This window comes from Pteropus alecto, unplaced genomic scaffold (genome assembly GCF_000325575.1).
Source record: "Pteropus alecto unplaced genomic scaffold, ASM32557v1 scaffold161, whole genome shotgun sequence".
NCBI classification, from domain to species: Eukaryota; Metazoa; Chordata; class Mammalia; order Chiroptera; family Pteropodidae; genus Pteropus; species Pteropus alecto.
The window spans coordinates 6,774,900-6,792,853 of NW_006432943.1; the positions used below are offsets into that span (position 1 = coordinate 6,774,900).

Consider the following 17,954-nt stretch of genomic DNA (forward strand, 5'->3'; position numbering starts at 1 on the left):
CCACAGCTGAGCAAGAGGGTTGGCGTTTGACTCTAGGTGGCCAGCAGCCGAAGAGGTGACCTGGTGAGAATATGTTGCCCAGAATAATGCTCTCTATTAGAGAGTGCCTTCCTGAGTCCACTGGCTCTTCTCCCTCAGGGAGTGAGCTGTACGGAAAAAGAGACAAAGACAACAGAGTAACAAAGAAGTGAAAAGACCCCAAGAAATAAGTCACAAAACAGAAGCCACGAGTAACAAAAGTCCAAGGGCAAATATAAATCTTGAGTAGACAAATACCATGTAGTAAGGAAAGAGTAGTTACTTGGCGGTGTCAAGAACAGCAGAAGCAGAGGGGAGAGATGTGCTATAAGGAAAACGTCGGCACGAGGAGCAATGGATGCCTGAGGCTGAGGGAGTGACAAGACAGCTGAGTCCCTGGAGTAGTGCTGTGTCCTGAATCCCTGTAAAGTATGGCGATCCATGATTGAGACTATTTCCTTTCTTTACTTCTTGTGTATCATTAATCCCTACTAACCAAGGTACCCTAGATAACACCTCATTCCTAATAGCCTTAGAAAGCTTAACACACACAGGTATCAGAGCATCTGGTAACTTTGAACTATTATCAGTTGTCATATTTATGAAACAACAGTTCTAAATGCTAGAACTTTCACTTGACTTTTAAGACCCCAATCTCAATCTTCAGGATACTCATTCAATAAATATTTGAATTTGTCCTCCATTTGTTCTGGGCACCAGAGCTACAGCAGTGAATGAAACAGACAAAAATCCCACCTTCATAAGAGCTTACATCTTATGATTGTTTGTACTTAAGTGCCGGACTCCAGGGAGTCATTCAGGGACAGGTCATCTCATGGCACAGTAACTTTTCTAAGAAACACCAGGAAGTAAAAAGGAGCTCCTGGCTCTGATGATTTTGTATATGCAAATCATGTTGAACTGAGAGAACCAAATATTTTAAACACCTGCAACATAGCCATTTTGCTTGGTATTAAGCAATGATCTCATCTACTCCAAATTTACCCTTCTATACCCTGTTTTGTGCAGCTGGGCTTGGGTCTCTGCATAATACATTTCTCTTTTGTATCCCCTGCTTACAGGTTCCACCAAAAGGTGGGGATAGAGGGAGACCGGAAGGAAGGAGGAAGAAAGAACATGCTATTTCCTTGCTTTCAGGTCAGTGTCAACCCAGTGAAAGGCTTTCCCTCTGACAGAAGCAGTTGTCTCCAGGCTCTTAGAACAAGCCACTTTGCACCCCCATGGGGATAGGCAGCTCCAGCCAGGTGGAGCCCTTTGCAGAGATCTGAACTTCAGTTCCTTAAGCCTCTCCTCTGAGCCCCTGATGCACTAACACCTGCAAGATAGTGCTTCTCTTCTGAGCTTCTAGTTTCTGAAAACCCTGACCTCTTTCCTTTGTTGTCCTAGTCCTAGGGGTTATACCTCTATGCTACACCTGTGTTCCCTTTTTGTTTTTTTAGTCCTCTAAAAGGTATTTAAGAAATTCTCGATATTGAATTAGCTCTGTTAAAAAACTAGTGTTATTTCTATTTTTCTGACTAGACCCTGATTAGCACAACCACAATAAAACAGCCAGTTCCCTATCACTGACATATTTACCACCTAATGAGAATTTTTCAAAGTAACCTCTCTAACACCCATCTGGGGGCCACTATTTCCCTTCTTTGGACCTCTCCCACTGTAAAAGGTCCCCGATATACAAACAGAGAAACATGGATCCCTCAAGGTACTTGGGGAGGGCTACAGGGGCTGTTTATAAACAGAATTGGGCTGGTAATTATCTCTGGTTCCTTGGAGATAACCTCTGAATCCTTGGAATTCCCAAAATAATAGGATACTCTTTGTTATTTGTGGTAGGTCCCATGAACCACATCTCAGTTTTGACTAACAAGATGACTTATGATCTGAGTGATTAGGAGCTGGTCACACCAGAAAGACCAACTATGTGATAGAGAGATCAAGTTTTGAGCCACATGATATCATCTTGACCTCCAGGGGGAGGAGGATAACTGGAGATGAGTTCAGTCATGTGGCCAGTGATTCAATTAAGTGGTCTACATAGTGAAACTCCAATAAAAACTCTAGATACCAAAGATCAAGTGAGCTTCCCCTGGTTGGTAACTATACATTGATGTGCTGGGAGGGTCACACCTCCTGAAGACATGGAAGCTTTGCATTTGGGACCCTCTTAGGCTTCTCCCTATGCATTTCTTCATTTGACTGGCCCTGGTTTATATTCCTTATAGTTAATCTGTAATTGTGAGTAGAGCACTTTCCTGAGTTCTGTGAGTCATTCTAGTCAGCTACTGGACCCAAGGGAGTAGTGAGAACCCCTGAATTTGTAGCCATTTGGTTATAAGTGCCTGTGGCCTGGGAACACCTGAGCTTGTGGCTGGTTTCTAAAGTGAGGGTAGCTTTCTGGGGCCTGTGCTCTAACTTGTGAAGTCATGCTAACCAAGGGTAGTTAGTGTCAGAATCGCAATGCAGGTGCTTTCTAACTTTTACTCAGCTGACAGAATATTAAGACTTTAACTAATTATACTGAATCTACATGCTCAACATTTAATTTCCCACACCAAAAATCACAAGGCCAATCTAAGTGTTTTTTAACATGTTAATATACAAGGATTTGAGTCTCTTACATTGGTGAAAATAGTTGATTCAATTAAGTAGTGATTGCTGAGAGCAAAGTGCAAAGTGCTAATGCCACTGTTACGTAGCAGTTTCTAGTTTGATCATATTTAAATTTTCTATGAAAATCCACAGACCTTAGCCCATTTTAGAACATGTCCTCCTTTTTATGTCTTGTCCTCTCAAAATGCCTTGTGAAGAAGAGATTGGTGGGTTACTGGGAAAAGCAACATTGGCTCATATATGTGTGAACAGTGGGAAAGGTAAGGAGAAAATAAGATCACCTGTGTAGTAGGCTTGAGAGATCTCTTTCATCTGCCTGCTTGTCCTGGTGGTTAAGATTTCAATCAATGCATCTTCATTTGTTCCAGTGCCCTGAAAAGGAAAAGGAAGCTTATTTTAAGAAGACTTAAAAACTTAGTTTCATGCATTTCAGTCTTAATAGCTTGTTTTATACAGATGAAAAGACCAGTGTTGAAGAAATCAACATACGGTCCTATAACGCTCTAAAGTGGTTTTCTAATTTTTCATATTTTATAATTAAAATAACACGAATCACGTGGAATTAACTGACATTAAAATTTTCAAAAAGAATTATACTCTAGTATAAAAATCAACTGAATAATTCTAATAAGAAATAGTATAAAGGGAAAAGCCTATGTCATTTAAGATCAGAAGTGAGCATTCAACATGCCATTATATTAGGGCTCTGCAATTCTTTTGAATGAGTTCACCCCTACACCAACATTCTGGGTCGGTTAGCATATGTCATCCTTTTCATACAGGGAGATTTTTAAAGCTTCAATAATGTACGTCACAGGCCCACTCAGTTTGAAGACTAGGTACTCCAGAGCTTTGGTCTATACTGAGGTCGCCAAATCACACTGTGACTGTAAGAGCAGCCATTTACAGTAGGACTTGTTCGAATAAGGCCAGTGCAGCATATGAACAGAGGCTGAATTTTGTCCTCTGTGGTAGAGATTCCTAGCTGTGCCTAATATCGCTCCTTTAAAAATTACGAATTAGTTTATTTTTAAATACACAATTTTTTGAGCAGTTTTAAGTTCTCGGCAAGATTGAATGGATCTGATATCTCTTTTATCTTCCTTGCTTAGCAAAAGAAGCCCTAAATTTTAACTTAGCACATAGCTACCCAAATAAATGCCATATTTCTCAGCTTTCCTTAGAGCTAGGTTTATCCACATAACTAAATTCTGATCGATGGACTTTACGTGAAGTATCATGTACAATTTTTGAGAGTCCTTAAAAATCAAGGGTGAACCTTTGTCCCTTACTCTTTTTAGCTGACTGGGATAAAGACATAATTGCAGGATCTTAAGCTGGATCTTTGTTGAATTGAGCTGGTCAGGGGACTGAGGGAGGATAGGGCATTATGGTCAGTTTTATGTGTCAACCTGGCCAGGCTACAGTCCTCAGTTATTTAATCAAACATTCATCTATGTGTTGCTGTGAAGGTGTTTTGAAGATATAACTAAAGTCCATTATCAATTAACTTCAAGTGAAGGAGATTATCATAGATATTCTAGGTGGGCCCAATTTAGTCAGTTGAAAGCCTTAAGAGCTCAGGCTTCTCTGAAGAAGAAATTCCACCTGTGGGCATCATCTTCCAGATGATGCCAAGAGTTCCAGCCTGCCCTTCAGATTTTGAATTTGCCTAGCCAGTTCCAAAATCGTGTAATCAACTCCTTGCAATAAATCTCTTAATATAAATCTCCTGCCTACTGGTTCTGCTTCTCTGAGGAACCCTGACTGATACAGATACAATTTTTAAAAATCACAGAGATAGACAGGAGTCAGACTGTGTTGGATGATGAAGGTCACGGTAAGAAGTTTGGATTTTAAGTATTCAAAGCCATTGGCAATTTATGCACGTGAATAGTATAATTTGATCCTAAAAGTAACTTTATAAAAATAATTTTGGCTATTCTATGTGAATAAATTTGAGGTGGGCAAATATGGAGGCAAAGGGACCAGTTAGGAGGCAATCGATATTGTCCAGTCAAGAGATGATGGTGGTTGAACTACAATGTTAGCAATGGATTTTGAAAGATGTGCACACATTTTTGATAAATTTTGGAATAAAGCTAATGGACCTGCAGGTAGATTTGGGAGCTCTGAAGAATAAGGGAAAGCAAAGTATCAAAGATAAGGTTTTTGGGATAAGCAATGGGTTTGATGATGGTGCCATTTATTCTCAGTGACAACAAAATAGAGAATATGACTCCTCAGGTCAGAAACAAACAAACAAAATTAGGATATTACAATATCCTTTCAGCCCCAGGAACATGTGGGCTCAAGGTTCCACAACTGCTACCCATTTCAGGACTTGGAGAGCACAGAAATGACATCCAAATCTATCACATTCACACCCATGTCTCAAGTTTACAGCAAAAGTTCACTGGTAGAAAGTCAAATCCTGGGCAGAAATGGCTTGCGTAGAGCTCATACCTTCATGGATTTCTTCAGCTGCTTCGCATCAAACACTGCTGGAGGAGTCACGAGGGCCACCATGAGATGCTCAAAGTGGCCAGAGAGGTCGCCCTTCAAGTCATTTTTCAGTTCCTAAAATAACAAACCCCAAAAAGGTTAAGTATGACATACTCTTCCTTTCTCTAAAGTTACCAAGTGACAGATGAACATATGTAACAATCCAGACAAAAATATTCCCATCCACAGGGAATAAACATAAATGGTGAAAATATTTCTATGGATATCAACCTGCATTTTATGATCGCTTTAAAAATGTTTTGTTTTACAGAATTTTTTCTGAAGGAAAGCCAGTGGAGGGGGTTCCGTGAGTGCCACAGATAGGAACTGAGTATTCAGATGCACTTTCTAGGCCCTTGATACTCTAAACGCTTCGGTCGGGGTAAGGAAAGAGGAAGAGATGGGGGAGCCCTGCAATTCACACCCAACTTCATTGGTAGGTGTCCTCTTCCTGCCTTGCTGCTCAGTGACTGCCAAAGAGCTTCAAAGAGAAGAGGGGAGGGAAGACAGTGGCTGGTCATTTGCCTCCGGTAAGAGAGTAGAACTTGGAGGCATCAAAAGTAGTTTTCTGGCAACAACAGCAGGGGAAACCCTAAATGTGGTGATGGGTCACATATCACCTATTGATAGTGTCCTGTAGTGCTGTTTCCACACATTACATAAGTCTGGTCCACCTCCCCTGGTTGAAGGCAGGTAACATGGTTTCTATTTCCAATATTCAAAGGAGTGTTAGTGAATAATTACCTTTCCTGATCTTGATTATTTTCAGCTCTGAAACAGGCTGGCAGCCTCCCAGACTGCTATGACAATGTGGACATAGACCAGGGTCTACCATTCCACTAGGGGGCCCTGCGTGGGAAAGGTTATGCTTCTACATGCAAATCGCATGCAAATGGATGGAACCAAGTGTCACTAGCTCTGCTTTAATTGCTGCAGGGTGTTTCCTCTCTAAAGGCTAAATTCCACTACCATCTGTTCTCAGCCCAAGACTTTCCAACTGAAACTTATTTCACATGCTCTCATTCTGTTTCACTGTGAGAAATGGTTGTTACCCTTCACCTTCATCCTTCCCCGCTATTTTGGAAATCCTGAAAGGCCAATGGATCATTCATGTTTCCTATAGGCGAGTGCGTTGCCTTGCCTCGAAATCTGGCAATTCGTTTAATTCAACAAATGTTTACCTGGCTCCCACTAGGCATTTAAATGTGGGTTAGACACGAACCTTACCCTTAGTACATTATGCTGTAATAGGAAAAATAGAAATATTCAAAGATAAAATTTCAATATAATATGTTAAGTGTCTTATAAAGTGTGAAGGTTAAGTATTTAAGAATAGTGTTTCAGTGGAGTCTGGGGGCTTGGAGAACACTTTCAAGAGGAGATGCCTGAACTGCCTTTGGATGTCCACTAGACACTCTCAATTCTCACCTGGACCCAAACAGCCTGACTAGTCTCTGTTATCACTCTTTCTCCTCCACAGTTCATTAGCTGCAACAGCTAAAATAATCTTATAAAAATATAAGTTAGATCATATTATTCCCTTGCTTACAAACCTCCAGCGGTTCTCTATTGTTCTTAGAATAAAATCTAAATTTTGCACCAAGACCCCAAAGCCTCTCTCCAAACCCTATTTCTTCCCTTTTCTCCCCTTTACTTTTCATACTCTTGCCATATTGGAATTCTTTCTGTTTCTTAAATATTCCCAACATGTTTTGCCTCAGGGCTTTTACATTTACTATTCTCTCTGTCTGAAATGCTCTTCCCCCAGATTAAGCAGAGCGAATCCTTAGTATTCTTTAATCTCAGTTGAAAGTAAGGTAATAAGCCCTCACTGACCTTTCACCACCTGATCTAAAGGAGCCATTTATCAGTCATTCCTTGTTAATCATCCCATTTAAATTCTTTCATTGCACTTACCAATATCTGAATTCATTTTAGTTATTATTTTTCTAATGGAATGTTAGCTCCATGAAAGAAAAGAGGATCTGCTTATTATACCAGTCAATCTCCCATGTCTAAGGTATCTTCTGACACAGAGTAATACCTGACACAGAGTAGTTAATTATTGAACAAATTAACTGTGTGATAAAGACACTCAAAATGTTCTTGTATAGTTCTTATATCGTTTCTGGTACTTAGTAAGTTTTTATTTGCTGAATGAATTAAATCTGTAATTGCATAAACATGTTACAGTTGGAAAAGAAATTAAAGATCATTGAGATAGGAATTCTCAGATAATCGGTCAGATAATTCCTTGTTATGGGGGCTTTCTTGTGCATTGCAGGCTGTTTAGCAGCATCCTTGACTTCCATGCACTCAGATGTCAGAAACGTTCCTCTCCCTTCCAACAGCTGTCATAATCAAAATGTCTGGAGACATTGTCAAATATTTTCTGGAGAGCGAAATCATTTTTGGTTTAGAGTCAACAATCTAAGGCAACCCTCCTTGTTTAACAGATGAAGAAATTGAGGCCCAGAAAGATCAAATGGCCATTCAGCCAGTTAAGGGCAAAATGAAGACTCATATTCCAGGCTGTTGACTGTATACACAGGGTACTTTCTGTTACATTAGGCCTCGAATAAAAGATCGGTGGGCATAATCCTGTGGGAACATCCCTGGTTTATTAGCGATTAGCTCTTTACTGCCTGTAATGTTAATCAAAATGTACCTTGTCATACGCTGCTTGATATTCCTTAACAATCAGCTGCCGCTGTGCGTTTGACCTCTCAGTTAGAATGCTGATGAGTGTTTTCTCGTCAGTTCCTAAGTGAAACAAAAATAATTTTACTCACCATAGACCCACAGTTGCTTAATATCTGTCATGAACAAAAGAAAAATGATTAATGGTCTGAAATGAATGCAGACAGCAGAGTGTTTAAATTTTTAATTTCAAGATTCTTACTGGGTTGAAATCTTTCTTTGCTTGGCTTTTGGAAAAGAAAATTAACTTTATTTGGATAGTTGAGGGAGGGATGAAACAATCCTTGCCCACATATTCCTATGACAGAGGGAGCAGCTAAAGAAATATACTGCTTTTGAACTAGATTTTGTCACCCGTATGAGGTTCAGGTCCTGTCTTATCACCTTTATTCTCCTTCTCATCTCCATACTTGATATCAAAATCTCCTTTTCTCTAGAAAAAAGAAACTGACATTTATTGAGAACCTACTATGTACTAGGCACTGTTTATTCATTGTCATATTTAATATTCACAGGGGCTCTAGATAGTAGGTATGAATAAGCTGTCTTAAAAGATAAAGACACTAACATTTAGAAAACTTACCTCATTTGACAAAGTCATGCAGCTTTTCAGTGGTAAAGCAGGAATTTGAACCCAAATCTCTGACATATATATCTCTCTCTAGTCCCTACTTCTCTCAGGCATTCCAGACCCATAGATACTTAACCACCGGAGTGAAGATTAACATTAGGCTAGGGCTAATGCTGGCCTGCCTGAGAATGACCTCAAGATCACTAGTTTCCTGGCAATTATAGTATTAAGATAATGTGGGAGTTGTGTCAGCCTCCTTAGCAGAGAGGACTAACCTGGGCTGAGGAGCTATGAGTTGGCTTGCTCACCTCGGGCATGCATGACTAGAATGGCATAAAAGATCAATTGGAATCCAAGGGTCAACTTCTCTGTATTTAGGTGACCCACACACATCTTGGCTACACATGCCCTTAACAATCAACAGTACACACTCTACATCACTGATGGGGCAAAAGAAACAGTGTACTTGGTTAGCTACTAAGTCTTCCAGTGGAAGATGCTGCCCCACTGTGTCTCTGGTCTTGTATTATGTACAGTTAAGAAAACAGAATTAGATTAAAGCCTAGTTTTTTCCTGCGAGTCTGAGTATTAACTTGGACTTGTAATGGCATGACTTTGTTGGTGCGTGACTAGACACCTCCAACTGCACAAGTATCTCAAACTCAGCATGATCCAGGTTGAGCTCATTCTACTTCCTCTCTAACTTGTCTTTCATTCTGTTCCCTTATCAATGATACATTATGAATGTAGTCATCTAACCAAAAATCCTGGTAGTCATCCTACATTCCTTTATTTTCCTCGCTCCCTACACAGTAGCAATCATCTGCATCTCATGAATTTGTCCTCTTCTCTGCCACTTTGCACTCATCATATTTTACCCAGAAACTTCAATAGCCTCATAATTTGACCTCATTTTAATTCATACCATATATTACTACCTAAGCAAATCTTTTAAAAATGCATCTGATAATATTGATCCCTTGGTTGAAATTATAATGGCTCTCTGAAACCTTCAGGATGAAGTTTACACCCCTTCGCTTATACACTAGGTCATTAGGATCTAGGTCAAGATGCTTTACAGAGACTGCCTTAGCATATGACTATAAAGGAATATCATGGCCAATAACAGTGGGTAATGATTTAATGTCATGAGAGGCTGAGATGAGTCATGGATCTGTTTCCTATGAGAGAATCCTGACTTTCTCCATGGAGCAACAATCTGGATCATGGGTGCAGTAGAAATCTGAACCCAAACATCTGACTCCAAAATATGTATATTTCTCTCTGGTCCATACCTCTCTCAAGCATTCTGACCCATATACTTGCAATAAAATTTATCATAACAAATGTTAAAAAAGAACCACAGGTTGGAAAAAGATATTTTCATGGTCTATAATTAAAAAAATATTGGGGTAGTTTCGGTCAAGACGGCAGAGTAGGTAAACACCGTGCTTGTCTCCTCTCAGAACCACATCAAAATTACAAGTAAATTATAGAACAACCGTCATTGGGAGTCACCCAAAGTATAGCTGAGTGGAAGTTCTACAACTGGGGATATACACAAGAGGCAGCCCCAAGACTTGTAGGAATGATGGAGACATGGAACTAGCCAGTCTCACACCCATGTGTGGTGGTTAAAAAGCAGGAGAGATATCTCAGTTGTAGAGGTTCCTCCAGAGGAGCAAAGGGTCCCAGCCCCACAATGAGCTCCCCAACCCCACAATGAGCTCCCCAGCCCAGGGTTCCAGTGCCAGGAAGAGAAGTCCCCACAACTTCTGGCTTTGAAAACCAGCAGAGATTGTGTCTAAGAGATGGAGGATGTCTTGAGTCACAGATGTTCTTCTTAAAGGGTCTGCAAGCAGATGTACTCACTGATGGACTCACTCGCTCTGAGCTCCAGTGCTGAAGCAGAAGCTTGAAAGGGACATACAAGAAGGAACTGAATAGTCTGGCTTCGAGGCAGAGGCTGGAGGGGCAGCTTTCTTCAAGACAGAAGTGCTAGCAGAATCCACTGTTTCTTTGTTAAGTCCTGCCCTCTCCAAGCAGGCAGATGCAGGCAGCCACCAATGCTGAGTCTCCATCAACCTGGCTAACACTGGTTGTCCTGGCCTGGTGATTTCCTGAGACCATGCCTCACCCAGGCTCATCTAAGTCGCTTCCAGTGGCTATTCCATACAAATGGCCTGTCTTGGATCATGCTTCAGAGTTTGAAAGATAAAATCCTTCAAAAGTTTGCAAAACCCAAATAAGCAGCATCTGGCCTTGGCATGACCTGTATCTCTTGCTGAGCAGCCTCAAGCCAGGCACTAGCAGCTACCAATCTTGGTTTATGAATTGGCCTCTCAAGACACCTCCAAGCCTAGCATGAGTGGCGGCCATCTGCAGATTGCTTCGTGACTCTTTCCAGGTGGCCCAAGCAGAGCACAGGCTGGAGCTGGAGCCCCTCCCAGGTGGCCCCAGGGCGGCACGCCTGATGGCCAGCTTCAACCAGAGCTGGAGCACCACCCAGACTGTATCCAAGGACAACACACTCCAACGGCAGACTTAGCAGGCACCAGAGCCCTATGAAATCAAATCCTGCTCCATATGGTCAGCCCCTCACCAGCCAGTCCTCAAAACCAATCAGCTCAAGGGTCAATCCCTTCCATTGATGTGCAAATAGCAACCAAAGCTCAACTATAACAGGAGAGTACACACAACCCATATAGGGAACACACCTGGAGCATTTAGCCCAGGTAACCAGGGAGGACTGCACCACTGGGCCCCACAGGACACCTACTACATAAGGCCACTTTACTAAGACTGGGAGACATATCATACCTAATACATAGAAACAAACACAGGGAGGCGACCAAAATAAGGAGACAAAGAAACATATCCCAAATAAAAGAACAGAAAAAAGTTCCAGAAAAAAAACCAAACAAACAAAATGGAGATAAGCAATCTACCAGAGTTCAAAACACTGGTTATAGGGATGCTCAATAAACTTAGGGGAAGAGTAATTAAAATCGGTGAGAACCTTAATGAAGAGATAGAAAACATTTTAAAAAATCAGAAGTAAATAATAAAATAACTGAACCAAAGACTACATTAGAAGGAATCAACATAGATTAGATAAAGCAGAGGATCAAATCAGTGATTTAGAAAATAAGGTAGGAGAAAATACCCAATCAGAACAGCAACAAGAAAAAAAAATCCAAAAAAAATGAGGACAATTTAAGGAGTCTCTGGGACAGCATGAAGTGTACCAACTTTTACATCATACCAGAAGGATAAAACAGAGAGCAAAAAATTGAAAACCTATTTGAAGAAATAATGATGGAAAACTCCTAACCTGGAGAAGGAAATAGATACACAAGCCCAGCAAGCACAGAGTCCCAAACAAGATGAACCCAAACAGGCGCACACCAAGACATATCATAATTAAAATGCCAAAGGTTAAAGACAAAGAGAGAATCTGAAAAGTAATTTGTACTTTAAATGTAAATGGATTAAATGCTCCAATCAAAAGATAGGGTGGCTGAATGAATGAGAAAATAAGACCCTTACATATGCTACCTACGAGACTCACTTCAGATCGAAAGACACACACAGACTGAAAGTAAGGGGATGGAAAAAGATATTTCATGAAAAAAGAAACAACAAACAAACAAAAAAGCTGGGGTAGTAATACTTATACCAGACAAAATAGACTTTAAAACAAAGGCTATAACAAGAGACAAAGAAGAATCCAGTAACCTCATTTCTGGGTATTTATTTGAACAAACCCAAAACACTACTTCAAAGGGACATAGGAATCCATATGTTCATTGCAGCATTATTTACAATAGCCAAGATATGGAGGCAACCTGGGTGTCCATCAACAGGTGAATGGATAAAGAAGAGGTGGTACACATATACAATGGAATATTACTCAGCCAGAAAAAAATGAAATTTGCCATCTGAAACAATATGGATGAATCTAGAGCATACTGTCCTGAGTGGAGTAAGTCAAACAGAAAGACAAATGGCATATCATTTCACTTCCATGTAGAATCTGAAGAACAAAATAAACCAACAAAACAGAAATTAACTCATAGATATACAGAACATTTTGATGGTTGCCAGATTGGGGGAAGGGGGGTGCGGGTTGGGAGAATGAGTGAAAAAGGGGAAGGGATTAATAAATACAAATTGGTAATTACAAAATAGTCACAATGATGTAAAGTATAGAATCAGGAATATAGTCAATACTATTGAAATAACTATGCATAGTGTTAGATGGGTACTAGACTTATTGGGGTGATTACTTCATAAGTTATATAAATGTTATATATAAATCACCATGTTGTACACCTGAAACTAATATAATACTGTATACCAACTATAATTGAAAAAAATGTTTTAAATTATGTTTTTTCAAGTTTGGTATACAGATTTTAATTTTAAAAAATCTTGCCAATTGTGAAGAAGACAATCCAACCAAAAAATGGATAAAAGATATGAAGAAGTCATTAAGGGAAGAGGAAGGAAATAAATGATGCTTAACCATATCAGTGATGGGGATGTGGAAGAGAAGGGAAATAAATAAACACATATGCAGAGTGAGATACGTGCATGACCTTAGCAAGTATTGGTGAGAATATAGAGAGAAAATGTCTCTTGTATTGCTGCTAGGAATGCTAATTTGTATATTCATTTCGGAGAGCAGTTTGGCAAAATTTCTAATTTGAAGATGAACATCTTCTTCAACCTAGAAATTCTTATTGTTATATTCTAGAGAAATGCTAGCAAATGTGCACATGAGACATAGCAGGAATATTCAATGCAGTATTTTTATATCGTAATAGAAAAGAATTGTAGGTAATTTAAAAGTTCCATCAATATTCCCATCTTATGATATAGTAATTCAATAGACTACTATGCAGTTAAAATTAATGAACTAGAGCTAAACATATCAACATGGATAAATCTCAAAAGCATAATGTTAAGGGATAAAAACAAGTTGCAGAAGAATGTATGCAGTATGATTTCGATTTATACTGTTTGAGACCATGCAAAGCACTATGTGCACACATACGTATTTATGGAATTACAACTTTCATGGGAATTAGCTCCAGAAAGAACTGGCAAGCACAATATTTGTAATGATTTATGATGATTATGATAATTACTGTTGTTGGTAGCAGTAATTGCAATGGTAGTATTTAATATTAAGTAAATATGGCAAATTTTAGATTTAATAAAACTGGGTTCCTTATATTTCTCCTCATTATTTCACAATTTTTCTAATTGAGTAAGCCAACTTGGGCAAAATGAACTATTGCACTATTAGATGGTGACTTTTTAGATTTGCTTTAATATTAAGAAAGGAATTGTAAAGTATTACTCACCAATTCCTCTGATTGCCTTACGAATCGCTTCAGCATCCACTGATGGGCTACAGCCTGGATAATCTCGCACTGTCCCTCGGTGTCCAACCTAGAAGGAAATATTTGAGAGTCCCGCTGGTTCAAAATGATATCTTTGTTTAAACGCATATTCCCATATGCATATTGCAAACATGTAACAAATCCACAATTTGCACACCTTCTTATCCCTTCAAGAGTGGTTCAAGAAAGAGTCTCCTTTCCCTAGAAATGCCGGTAATATGACATCTACCACATATGTAATGAGGCCTCTCTTTTTTTCTTCTTCTGCAAATGAGAAATATAAAACATTCATTCTAGGGCAATGAATTGTGTTAATTCTGGTGACTGAAGAATACTTGCTTTAAATTAGCATCTGTATCAAAGCAAGGAGAAAGTTTGAATTTCCTACATTCTCTTTGTTTTCAAGTGATAATTCAAAGCTCTTCACTGCAACTTACACGGAAGTAATTGTGGTTTACAGACTTCAAGAGGGTGTAATTAATATGATCATTGTTCTTAGGGAACACTACACTAAAGGATCCATAAATGAAAACCCCATTAGGACGGCCTGTTAAGCTTTGTTTAATAGATGTGCAATTGTGGTTGATAAATCCTGTTCTGAAAGCTCCACTGACATAGATCTTCAGGAATAGCATGGGAATGACAAATGCCACGATACTAATTTTAAATACATAAATTAGAAACATGTCACTAAGTTACGAAAGACCATCCTACAGAAAGAATATCTTAAAACTGCTTGTGTGACTATAGAACAGCCACAAAGATGTTGAGAAAAATCCAAGTGAGCATGTACTTATATGGCATTTTCTAATTCTTTGAATAAAAATCTATCTTTACAGTAATGTTTTCTTTCTAAACTGATTTTCCCATCCCGTTACTGAATAATACTGGCTCTGTTATCTTGTGTTACTACGGCTTCATTTAGGCTCTCCTGAAGTACTTGATATTTTCATGAAAAGACATCTTGTCACATTAAAGTGAATGGAAAATTAATGTTCTGGCACAGTAAAAAATGATAGTCTGTTGATTTAATAGATTAGATTGAACAGTTTGTTTCAATACAATCAAACATCATTTAATCTTACAGTTTCCAAAATAAAGATTTTGATACTAAAAAAGTAATTATGAGTCAGAAAGTAGATGTGAATATGCCCGATCTAAAGGCACCTGTAAGAAATCAGTCACTTCAACAAAATCTTTGGAGAAGTCTCTTTCTCCAAGGCTTCATATATATGTTAGCGATTCACAGAGCCAATGGGCTTCATTTCAATTCTATCCATGTATGAACTTTTGTGTTTATCTTATGTGTCCATCTTCAACGTGTGGTATTTTAGAAGAAGCAGCACAATATTACAGCATTTGAGTGCTACATGCCCAGCACTGTGCTAAGCACTTTATGTACATTAACTATAATCTGCATAACAGTCCTGGTGAATGAGTAAGAGTGATACATTTCACATACAAGACACCAAGAATTAAGAAGATCGGAGAATTAGTCCAGTCCACATGGCTAAATACCTTGCCACATTATCTTGTCATATTAAACGGTAGAATCTCAATTTGAATGCAGTCCTGACCATGGCAACCCGTTCCTAGTCTTTCTTGAAATGTGCTCTCTGAATCACCTGAGATGATTCTTTAAAATGCATGTGACTAGGCCCTGCCATAGACATATTAAATTATATTTCTTAAAAATGAGGTAAAAATAAGGTAGACATTACACATTTATGAAGCTCCCCGGGTAATTCTGTGCCATGCAGATAGATATGGTTGCTTCTGAATACAAAAAGACAAAATTGCAGTCAGATTCTAATTGTTCATGAACTATGAAAACTCAGGGCTTCTATTCTAGCCATGACCTTTTCACTGTCCCGTACTACCTACACATCAAAATATGCTGCACTTCCAAAATATAAAATTAAGAGGATGAAATTCTCAATCTGTTATGCAATTTGCTACCTAGTAAGAACTAAGTGGGAAGGGACTCCTTGTTTAATTAAAAGAAAAAACTACATAGAACACACACACGCGAGCGCGCGCGCGCACACACACACACACACACACACACACACACACACACACACACTGCCCCGCCCCTCACCTAGCTTGAAAAATGGCTCTGGAATTCTGAAGTGAAACCTTAGTAATTTCAAACTGCTTCATTTATTTAAATAAGTAATATTATTTATTTGATACACTTGGTCACCCAGAACATTCAGAAATATTTACATGACTTATGAAAAAAATCTTACAGTAAAAGTAATTAAGAGTCTTTTAAACAAATATATGTCAGGGAGTGAACAAAGTGCTTTACAGACAACTTATTTAACTCTTACAATAGCCTGAATGGGTGGATTTTATCATTTCCATTTATAAAGGGAAGAAACTCAATCTCAAAAAAAATGTGTTTGCTTAATATAACTTTGCTACTACGCCCCAGAATTTGAGCCTACTACCTCCTTGTGTCTAAAATGCCCTGTGCTCTATATCACATGACAATGCTTGACAGGATTCCACATAGTGGTTCTCAAAGTGTGGTTCCTGGATCAGCAGCATCAGCATCAGCAGCATCCGGGAACTTAATAGAAATGCAAATTCTCAGGCCTTGCCCACCCTAATGAATCAATATCTCTGGGGCTAAGACTCAGGATTTTTGTTTTTTTAAACAACCTTTCGAGATGATTCTAATGCCTGCTAATGTTTGAAAAACACTGCTCTATTTATTCTCAGCTGCCCAGAAAACCAAAGCAAAAATGAACGAACAAGTCCTAGATTATTTTATGGGTGTGGAAGAAGAATTTGATGATGAGCTCATTGTTTCAGGAATGTTGGCATTTTTGCAGCCTAACAAAACTATTTTCATGGCCTGCTTCATTGCAAGCTTAATTCTTTGACATTTAAATTACTAATCAATACCTGACTTAGTTTATCCACTAACTCTACCACCCTAACAAAGTGTCAGTGCTAGCTAGTATGAGACATTGCATAAATATTTGGCAATCTTTCTTTTATTTTTTTTAAACCACATATAATCGGAATTCCATACACATCCCTTAAACACATTTAGTTGCTTTCCTTTTCTCAAACTTGACCTTCCGATTCCCCAAAAGGAAAATAACCCTGAAACCAGTTGGAAAAGAAATTAAAGCAAGAAATGTCTAAATAAAGGAGGAACGGGAAAGCTCTTTACATTAGTAACAACTACTATCAACTATGGGCCAAGCACTGTGCTAAGCTTGTGTCCTGCATAAGCTCATTCCATCCTCACAAAAACTTATTAAGGCAGATATAATAAATTCCATTCACAGATAATGATGAAAGTGATGCTGAAGTAACTTGCCTGAGCTCGCGCAGCCAGCAAGTGGTCAGTCTCATCAGTCTTTGCTCCTAATTACTAGGCTAGGATGCATCTCATTTGAACCATCTTCTTCATGCCAATATAATTTTCCCTGATCTTCTAAAACTATCCTTTGGAGGTCAGTCATAGCACATGAGGCCTTGACACCATTGGTGTGGCCACGATGGGCCTGGGGATGTGTCTGCTACTACCCCTGAGAAAGGCCAGTCTATCCTTGACTCATGAAAGCCAGCTGTACCTATTTCTTCATGCAAAGAGTTTGCAAGAAGTTAAACACTAATGTTTGGAATAATGAATAAAAGTGAAAAATAGAAGGTGCCCATCCAACTGACAAGAAACATATTTAAAGCCAAATGATTCAGAGCAAGAAGAACAGCTGCTGCAGGTAGATTCTGAAGGTGAGGCAAAGCCAAATCACTCCTCACTTCATAAAACCCTGTAAAGGCCATATCCAAAAGTTAAGCTTTCAAGTCAAAGCCTTGTATAAATTTCCAGGATGCAGAAGAGCCAGGGAGAAGTGATGACTCTCTGCTCAATGTCAAAACACTTTGGGTCATAAAGTTTTGTGATAAAAGGAAAAATGGAATAGACTAAAAAAAAGACAATCAAAACTTGGAAACTTAAGATGTCTCACTCAATTTTTCAAGTAAAAGGTGGTTTCCAAAACCAAAGAAAGTTTACTATAAAAGGCCCTGAAATGAAATATGGTCAAATGAAGCAGGTATCATGGATTGAATTCTGTTTCCCCAAAAAAGAT

General features: G+C 38.9%; 1 protein-coding gene across 1 annotated transcript in view; it reads right to left on the bottom strand.

Annotated features, from left to right (window-relative positions):
- ANXA3 (annexin A3) overlaps window positions 1-17,954 on the bottom strand; it is a 49,516-nt gene that overhangs the window by 21,194 nt on the left and 10,368 nt on the right. Inside the window, exons 3-6 of the mRNA XM_006907624.3 lie at window positions 13,801-13,888; window positions 7,826-7,920; window positions 5,119-5,232; window positions 2,934-3,024 (exon numbers count right to left, since the gene is read on the bottom strand). Of these exons, the coding sequence (XP_006907686.1) occupies window positions 2,934-3,024; window positions 5,119-5,232; window positions 7,826-7,920; window positions 13,801-13,888 (388 nt within the window). The remainder of the gene's footprint in view (window positions 1-2,933; window positions 3,025-5,118; window positions 5,233-7,825; window positions 7,921-13,800; window positions 13,889-17,954) is intronic.